At 39.8% G+C, this 10,000-nt stretch overlaps 2 protein-coding genes across 3 annotated transcripts in view; one reads left to right on the forward strand and one right to left on the reverse strand.

Moving 5' to 3' along the window:
* LOC138052722 (uncharacterized) overlaps positions 1-2,795 on the reverse strand; it is a 7,297-nt gene extending 4,502 nt beyond the window's left edge. The window contains exons 1-2 of one of the 2 annotated variants that reach the window (XM_068899279.1): positions 2,712-2,795; positions 272-568 (exon numbers count right to left, since the gene is read on the reverse strand). In XM_068899279.1, the coding sequence (XP_068755380.1) occupies positions 272-568; positions 2,712-2,768 (354 nt within the window). In that variant the 5' untranslated portion in view covers positions 2,769-2,795. Of the gene's footprint in view, positions 1-271; positions 569-703; positions 821-2,711 lie in introns of those variants that run through there. The other variant, XM_068899280.1, reaches the window with a different exon arrangement.
* Positions 2,796-8,556: 5,761 nt separating this feature from the next.
* LOC138052723 (uncharacterized) overlaps positions 8,557-10,000 on the forward strand; it is a 4,470-nt gene continuing 3,026 nt past the window's right edge. Inside the window, exon 1 of the mRNA XM_068899281.1 lies at positions 8,557-9,267. Within this exon, the coding sequence (XP_068755382.1) occupies positions 8,620-9,267 (648 nt within the window). The 5' untranslated portion in view covers positions 8,557-8,619. The remainder of the gene's footprint in view (positions 9,268-10,000) is intronic.

Raw genomic sequence — 10,000 nt, forward strand, 5'->3', positions numbered from 1 at the left:
GAGCAGCCATTTACAAAATTTCTCTCGATTCCTTTTCGAATTTTGAATTAATTAATGCCTTGATATATGTCACACATAGCAACGTTTCGCTGTCTTCTTCATAACATGAGACCAGAGGAACATTTTCATTTCATTGGCTAATAACAAAAGACTTTGCGACGCAACAAAACTCGTTGCGGTCATCGCGGAGCTCTGAAGAAACGTTTGCCTTCCCTTCTTTTAAGGGCTAAGAAGGACTGCAAGTGTTTACGTTTTTAATTAATATGCCTACCTTTTCCAAAAAAACTGACAATCTATCTTGTTTCAAAGCCGCCACAGCATAACTTGATTGCACCACATTGAAAAGAGAACAAGTGTTTTGCTCTTTTCTGTAACTAGCGCTCCTGCATTCGCCTCGCCTTGCACAAATTTGGGAACAGGCTAACACCGAGCTGGCGTATCCATTCCACATAACATTTGCAGCTGTCGGAGGCAGTCGATTTTCACTGACTTTAAAAAAAATACCTTGCGTACTTGATTTTGTTGTTGCTGTTATTAAGCTTAACATGATGAAAGATGTGATAAACATCTGCAAAAAAAGAAGGCGCTATAAGCTGGTAAATAACTGACTAAGGCAGAAATCGAAAGGAACTTATCGACAACAATCAATTTGATACGAGTATAAAAAAAAAAAACGTTTTTGACATGAACAGGCATCACCTACTATTTGACAACTAAGCAGAACGGATTCAAACATATCATATTCCAACGCTGATTTACTAACTGATGAAGCCTTCGTTTGTATTTAAAACACTTGCGTTTTAGATTGGTTAAATAAAAGGAACGCTATTAGTAGTTATACTTTGTTTCCTCGTGTCTCTCAGCGGTCCTAGCCTAGAATTGATGTAATAGTACTTTTACGAAGGAAGTCGTTATCTTTAATTAAGTTCTGTTGTGATCGCATCTCACACGTGTGATTCAAACAGCTAGCTGGAATCAAATAATGGGTAATTTTTAATAACCTGGTGACGGACAGAAATGAATATCTGTCAGTCGGTACGTCTCAAGAAGACACAAAACGTTTGATTTTACATTACCTTTCTCAGGGATTTTATTTACACTATCGTCAACCCTTAAGGCAATATCGGATATATGACAAAATTTAAGAGCATTTCCGATTTGATTCAGAGAAAACAACAAAAAGGAAATCTCATGATCCGGCTGATTGAAAATGAAAATGCTATCACCGGGCCTGCGGAAGCTGTTCAATTATGGAGTGAAAGTCGAAGGATGTGTCAATAATATTCGTGTCGTTTTTGGAACGAATCATCAAAGTATTATAACGTTAAGCGCCAAAGTGCTTTAAAAGGAAAACGGCCGGCCCATGCGTGATTTCCATCCTTCCATTGTTCTTCATGCTCAATTTATTTAACACCATCGCCCGCCAACCCGTTCCCTGCGGGTTTGGGCGAGAAGACGGGTGACAGTTTGGACTAAAAAGCGATAACTCGTTTTAGTATGACGTTCAGTCACCTATTGAAATTAATAAGCCAACCAGGGTCGAGTTTCTCGAAGCATGATTACGAAACGAGTGCCTCTTCGTATGGTATTACAAAATTTGTATAGGTAATCACATGATTTCGAGTGCAATTTGGAATAAATAAGAACTAGTAAATTTTTTTTGAAAGGGAAACCTACATCTATTGTCGTTATTTGCAAAAGTGGCTCACACAAGTTTCAATAATTCTGAAGGAATAGCCGTATTTGAACGATTAACTCTACAACACTGTTTCACGTAAGGGCAATGTCATGGAAAATGTCATCAGAAAAGAGATTAGCAGGCTAAGATAAAACTCTCTGGAAAGGTAGAAAAAAATCTCAGGCTATCGGATTCAGAGCCACCATAAAATTTTCCAACTACGAAGGTGGCTATGAATCCACTCCAAAGAACTTTTTTTAGCCCAGCACAAAGTTTTTTTTTAGCCCGAAAATCAATTTCCTGCAATAAAAAATGGGGGTCACTGAGTTCGTTTTTAAGATAAAAGGGTTTAAAGACAAAATACAGGGTGTTTTTAGACGGCTCTTTTGTTGCCATTGCAACCAGAAGCCGATGACCAGGTACACGAGGTCTATATAACCGCATTTTCACAGATCCACCAATTTTTAGGCAATTTCTTCAATAATATTTGACTTGCACGAGTGACCATTCTCAACCCCATGGGGTCTCCCATGGGTAATAATTTCTCATCCAAACCGTTTGTGATTAGCAGCTGGTTTCGTGTTGAAAGAAAACAAGAGATATACCGAAGGACCTGCTTAACTTTGTTGGACTGTGTTTCAAATCCATAATATACAGCCCTGTGGTGCAAGAGTGTCTTTCGTTAATTTCAACTGAATAGCGCATGCACAGGCCCTAGACCTGTAACCAGTTCAAAATCTTCAGGTTGTCTGACTTTACATTACTAAATTCTAGTTAGGGCGAACTATCGGGCTTCGAACAACCCATTACAGAGCTTCATTGGTTGCCAAAACAAAGGCCTCTTTAAATTTGTTTCATTGGTTACTTGCTGCGAAGAGTTATTTAATTCAGACACCTTTTCCGAAAACGTGTCAACTATTATTAATTATTTTTCTAATCATTGATCTTCACGGTGGTACTGGCTTGAAATGAGTGACCGCGGTGAACACAACGGAACAAGAATGTTAATACTATATCACTCTACTTTACTTACGCGAGAAATGAAATTCCTCCTTGCAGGGGCAAAGACCAAACGAGCTTCTTCACTCATGCCTCTAGTGATAATCAGTATGGCGTATGCTAGTCCAAACGTGACAAAATATCAAGGCTGCCAGTTTCATGTGTCAGTTATATATTTATACATCAAGTTTCTTTTATTCATACCAAGTTGTCATATACTTATGTCAAACGATATATTTATTATACCAATTTCCTAGATATTTTATCAAAACAATTTCCCTTACCAATTCAACTATGCCTCTACCAAGGCGACTTTTTCATTTTTGCTAAAAGAAAACTCATGTCAAGTTTACGTGCACATTTTTATAAATCAGGAAAGCCCGGTAACGAGCATTTCTAAGGAAGAGGAAAGCTGAGAACGAGCCGCATAGGCCACGAACGTCTTCAATAGCAACCTTGTTCCCAGGGCTCGGCGGAGAAAAGCCCTGGGAACGAGATTGCGCAGAAGAGTTCTTCGTAAACTGAGCTTGTCTGTGTTCACAATTCACCGCGTAGCTGAGTTCTTGCATTGTCGAGAAGGGCTGAGCAGAGCAGTACGAGGAAACGTTGAGTAACGTATTAACGCATCATTGAAACACGTCTTCACCAGGTAGCTCTCAGTCATGACATTGAGCGGCTAATGGACGCTTTAAGACAAATCTTGGTGAGACTGGAAAGCCTCTACTGCCATAACACCGAGGAAACTGACAACGAGGAAAGTACAGCAGGTTCAAACGGCGGCGCAAACTTATGAACTATATCCTTGTGGGCAAGGCTGATGGTCTCGACGGTATTCCAACCTGCCACGTTATCATTTACAAGTTGTTGGGTCTTCCCTGACACATATATATTTTCACTGGTATCATTCCAAAGACTGGAAGAGTGCCAGAGTAACTCCAATTTTTAAAGGTTGACCCAGCAAATTACAGGCCTCTCCTTTCTGTATTAGCTAAGCCATTTTTAATGAGTTAGAGAATAAGCTAGTTTTGAAATATCAGCCTGGCCTTAGACCCATGAATTAGATAAGAGTGTTTTTAGGGCATGGGTGGGCTCCCCAGCACAGCCATAAATGAGTCTATTTTTAGAATACCCGTTCCCGCGAAAATCAGTTTTCATGTCCCTGAAAAAAACATGGGAGAAGCAGTCACGCGTGACATGGCTTCTTCTGATTGGTTAAAATTGGCGGCCTTTGTTTGTTTCTCGCGCAAAGTGCATCTAAAAAAAATCTATTTGTGACTGTGCTGGGGCAAGTCCGCAAAGTGATAGATCAACACTTTTATCTAATTCACTCTTGGACCCATGCACTCCACTCTTACGGCTCTTTTTGACATGACAGACAATTCGTGTCTTAACATTGACGATGGCTTGACAAATGCCATTCTGTTTATTGGTTTAAAAAAGTCAGTTGATACTATAAGTATTGACCACGAAATTAGCTTTAGGTGTTGGGTTTCCATCTTTTAAATCAATCCTGATAGTGCTGTCCTTAATAATGGATTTTCTACAAATTAGCGTCAATTGTCAAGGGGGGCTAGACAGGGTTGACCCTTGTCACCCTATCTTTTCATATTAGGAGTTGAAATCTCAGCATGTAAGATACGACAACACCAATAAATAGAAGGAATTCAAATTTTTAATTCTGAAGTTAAGATAAGTTAGTTTATTGACGATACTTCGCTAATATGTAACATTTGCAGATCTGTAGGAAAAGCGATCGAAGTTCTAGATTATTTTACGAATGTTTCTGGTTTGCGATTGAATTCTTGTAAGACCATAGCCTTGTGGCTTGGGCCCTGGTGTAGTACTGAGAGAAGAAAAACCGTTTGGGTTTATGTGGCCTAAACAGCCTGTTCGCGAGCATTAGGTATTTTCATATATCGTATGACGAGAAACAAAATATTGAAAAAAAAAAAAAAATTCAGGACTCAATTGTTTCTAGATATTTTAAACAGGTGATGGAAAATAAATTTAGAGTTAGGTATATTATGTTGTAAATAGTTTTTCGCCTTGAAGTTACATTTTATCTTTGTAATCATTATTTTGATGTTTAATAAAATCATTGATTATATCTCTCAGATAGTACGCGCGCTGTGATTGGCTAAATTAGCGGACCATATTCTTCTGTACGGCCCGCTTGATTTGAAATTTTGATAAAGCATTCTCTAGCAAGTTTTTCATGTTTTTTCTGTTGCATAAACCTGTAAAACACTTTGAATCTTGCGAGCAACTATTTTAAAAAGCCAAAAATTTTGAAGTTAAATTATCGTTTTTCAGATGTTTATGGCGGTTGAACCTTCGGCTTGACTTCAACTAGTTTCTTTTCCCGCGCGGATGATATCTTAGCTTACTAACCTCGTTTTCTTGGTCCGCACCGAAAATTACGGACCCTTATCTTTGCCCTTAGATTTATGGCAAGCGCGCTTCTCGCTTGGGCCATAAATCTAAGAGTATAGCCCTCGAACTCGGTTAGTAAGAGGTATATGTGTGTAATAACAAGGAAAAAAAAGGAAAAGATAAAAAAAATTGATTATGAGATCCTTCTGTTTGGGTTTAAGGTGCAAGTCTTAATCTTTTTCGAGATTACTTCTCTGATAGAACTCAGTTTACAGTTTTGAACAAGGTAAATTTTGAAACTAGTTACATAGGTTGTGGGGTGCTTCAATTCTTGGCCGTCTGCTATTCCTACCATACATGAATGACCTCCCAACCTGTAACCTTCTGTCAGATGTGAGGATGTACGGGGATGACACTAATCTCACTTCTGTCCCCCAAAAGCCTGAATAGCTGTTTTCATTACCCCCCTCACGATCTGAAACAATGGCTTGACTGTGACCGTCTAAGTCTTTACTTAATGTCCCCAAGACCAAGTGTCTGTTTACATGGACAACACATAAAATCTCTCTGTTCCCAAGTGAACATCACAGCTGCGTGGGCATTCAATTGAAAGAGTCAATACGTACAAATGCTTAGGCGTTCAGGTGGATAAAACACTCTCGTGGGAGGCTCACATCTCGGAACTCGACCGAAACGTTGCTGAAGTACTTGCTGCCCATATAGGAGACGATATGTCCTCAAAGTACCCTAGTGACGATTTATAAGTCACTGACTCTACCACATATTGATTATTGCAGCGCTGTGTGGGGCTGTATCGGTAATGGTCTCAACTAAAAACTAGCAAAACAAGACGCCTGGAGGCGTTTACGCGGGATAGGTCGATGTAAGCTTGTTTAACTTTTAATGGGTAGCGATAATCGCAGTCTGTTTACACTAACAAACAAGCTTGCGTGAGGAAGGCTACTTGCATTAAGTGGCAACGAAGGAAACCTGGAGTTTGAAAAGTGGAGTAGCAACCGATTGGCGCGCGGACACAGGGTATTTTCTTACATCAAATAATTTGAGAAGCTGATCAGGGCTCCAAAGGGTCATCTCAGTGAGGATATGTAATTTTGACTGCAGGAAAGGGCCATTTCAGTCTTCGGTGTTGTAAATTTTATTTTAGCCAATGCAATAAAGGACATTCAAGTCTCAAGAGAGAGCGAGAGCAACAGACAATAGACTATCATTGTCTGTCTACTGATATCCCATAACGCTGATATTGCATAAATACAATTGGCAAACTCGTTTGTTCGATCGATGGCAAGAACAGGTTCCCAGTTGGACGCACACTCTATATGCAAGTATTCACGGTTCATGACAACCAAAAGACAGGGCCCATCAATCCAAGAATTCAATCTCCGTTCACTATTTGACGAATGAACAAACTTCCGGGAGCGTTGGCTTGACGTATCTATCCTTGATCTTGCACGAGATTCCAAGATGGACTGGAGCCAATGAAATCGCACAATAGAAAACCACTGTGATTACAAAATAAGGTAGCACGCATAATAACAGGGTCTGATTGGGATGTCAGATCTGTCCAGATTCCTCGTGCCTTCAAATGGAAAAGCCTCGCCGACAGACGTGAAAAACAATAATTGAAATCTTTAATATTCAAAACAGTAAATATATATTCAACAACAACAAAACTTTATTTAACCACGGGTTCCTTTTCACTAAAAAGTGGTCTTCTGAAGAGCCGTGTGCATTAACACTAACAAATAAAATGCCTAAGAGTACTTTTAAAAAAGCTAAAACTTAAAAATTACAAGGATCGTTGAAATATCTTATATTAAGTGTTAAAAAAAGTATTTTCTAATTTACAATAGCAGAACAAAAACTATTTAAAGAAGTGGCCTGCCTAGCCTCGGCTGACATTAGACTGTTCCATGATACTGCGCCCCTGAAACGGAACCTCTTTTTGAGGGCATCAGTGTTTGGCCGAATAAACAGGTTATGTTGGACGCCCTGAGGGTTGTGTCAGTGGATGGTATTTACGCTGGCGACTTTTTCAGACAGGTATTCGGGTACAAGGTTTTTCAACCCCAATACCGGCAATCTGGACTTGTGAGGAGACCATCCTTTAGAATCTCCATGGAGCACGGACATGGCAAGGATACTTAGACTTTCTTCAAGAACCCTATCCCGGCCGTCGTCGGCAATTCGTTCTTGGGGAGCTGAAGACAGAATCTCTCTGATCAAGTCATTCAATGTGGCATCTGAGATTTGGGTGACGTTACCACCATCGCTAACAGACACACCGCGTTTGAACCTATTGTACTGTCCTCGTTGTTATGGCGGTACAGGCTTTCCAGTCTCACCGAGATTTGTCTTAAGGTGGCTTACTACAGTTATCCGAAGAAACAATATCAAAATTTTGAAATCTGTGAAATTAAAGCAAAATGATGTCTCTTGTGTAGTGTTGGTCACTGCAATTGATGTAAAATGTAATTTTACCGAACAAATAAATACAAATCAACGCTTAATATAGTGACGGACTTCCTGGATGGGGGACTGGAAACTAGACATTTCAAAGGCCTTTTTCTCAAAACCTAGCCGTACAACCAGGGTTAAAATTTTGCGAATTAGTAAACAACATGTAGACAAAATCGTCAACATTTTTCAAAAAGTTCTATCAGACAGTTTTTCAGTTATTATTAAAATAGACGAAATCGACGTTTTTGTCATTTGTGAAAAACCTGTCTGGCAGATTTAACTATTTATTTCTCTACATAATTTCTTTTTCTCGCTTTCGGAAATCCTGAAATTTTGAGGTGGGGTTGTACGGCTGGTTTTCGAGAAAAAATCCTTTGAATTGTCTAGTTTCCATTCCCCCCTTCAAGAGCTCGGTCACTACGTTTAGCATTTTCCCCTGATATGCATTTATTTGTTCGGTAAAATTACATTTTACATCAATTGCATTGACTAACACTTCAGAAGAGACTTCCTGTTGCTTTAATTTCACAGATTCATATGCAAAACATTGATCTTTTTCTTCGAAAAACTGTAGTAATTATAAGCCACGTTAAGGCGTTTATCAGCTGCTCAATGTCATGACTGAGAGCTACCTTGTGAAGACGTGTTTCGAATGATGCATTGATACGTTACTCGTAACGTTTCTTCGTGCTGCTCTGCTCTTCTCTTCTCGGCAAGAACTCATCTTGGACTTCCTGGCACGCGGTGCATGCATTGTGAACACAGACAAGATTCGTGACCGCCATGGTTTTCAGATTCCCTCTTCCTTTTTGACATGCTCGGCACCCTGGCTTCCTTGACTTATAAAAACTTTGCATGAATTTTTTTTTTAGCAAAAATGAAAAAGTCGGCTTGATATAGGCATAGTTGCATTGGTAAGGTAAAATTGTTTTGACATAAATATCTGGGAACTTGATATGAATATAAAAAACTTGTACAAATATATCGTTTGACATATTAAAATATATGACAACTTGACATGAATATAAGAATCTTGAATTGACACGTGAAACTGCCAGCCTTGATAATTTTGTCACGTTTGGGCAAGAAGAATGGCGATAAAATTCGAAGGCGTTCTTATTCTCGACGACAAAAGAGACTTGCCTGTTGCGAAAGTCAAGAGAAATTCTACCGTCAGAAACTACTGGCACAATAACTACAGACCACCACCTTCGAACAGCAGACCAAGCGATTACGGAGGTCCTCTTAAAAGCCCTGCGATGCAACTCAACGAGATGAGGCAGGACGTAACTTATAAGGTTGTCTCTCAAAAAGGCCCTCCACATTGGCCAACGTTCGTTGTAACAGTGAAAGTCGACGGAAATGTCTATAAAGGAAGAGGTAGATCTAAACAAGCTGCGAGACAAAACGCAGCGGAAAATGCTTTGCGATCTCTGCGTCGTCACCATGAGATAAGTGGAAGGCAGCCGACTGAAAGGAAGCAAGTTTGTAAGCGGAGCAAAATATTCGAGCAGTTACTAAGGAAAGTCGACAGAAGTGTCCACAAAGGAAGAGATAGTTTTAAACAAGCTGCGAACTCGCAAGACGCAGCGAAAAATGCATTGGGATCTCTGCGTCATCATGGTGAGATGAGAGGAAGGCAGCCGACTGAAAGGAAGCAAAGTTGTAAGCGGGACAAAATACTCCAGGAGTTATCGAGGCCAAGTAGCCCTGAATTGCATACTGATTTCATCAACGAGGTAAGCGAAATCTAGTCATGTAATTTTTTTTTCCTCTCTGGTTACTCAACAGGAATACGGCATTTTCACTTTCAGTTTCAGTTTATCAGAATGGTATCGAATTTCTTTACGGTGGTCAATTTACCATATTAACTCAGTTGATAAACTTATTTTTGTGTTTCATTTCCCCACCTACACAGCTCCACAGTTTCTATACAACTACAGTCAACACCTTTGTGCAATGTAGCGTTGCCGCTGTGAGTGGTATTGTGCATTATTTGGCGATTGTAACAATAAGAGCTCGATTCTATCTGTTCTATTGCAATCTTTCCGTCCCTAAAAGTCTGCGTGACTCATTTTCCCACTTCAAACTGAATATGTTCTTTGGAGTGATGACAATGTGCGAGCCATGCGAGCCATGTGATGACAATGTGCGAGCCATGGCTGCGAGTCATGCGAGCCAACATGGCGAGCTATGCGAGTCACACAGTTACTGAAAGCTAACCGTTGTAAAATCAGTGCTTAGACCTACTGTTTATCAGCGCTATTTGAAATGGGTGCTTAAACTTACAGTGCGTTTCACAAAACTTTTGACAAATGGTTTCCGAAGTTCGTTTGAAATTCCCAAAGTTCGCTACGAACTTGGCAATTTCATTACGTAATTGTCAATCAAATTGTGACCTTCGAAACGAAGTTGTGAATTTCACATCGAATTTCGTTGGGAAGTTGCGAAGTTCGTCGCGAGCAAAGTTCA

Source organism: Montipora capricornis, chromosome 6 (assembly GCF_036669925.1).
Source record: "Montipora capricornis isolate CH-2021 chromosome 6, ASM3666992v2, whole genome shotgun sequence".
In the NCBI taxonomy this organism is placed as follows: domain Eukaryota; kingdom Metazoa; phylum Cnidaria; class Anthozoa; order Scleractinia; family Acroporidae; genus Montipora; species Montipora capricornis.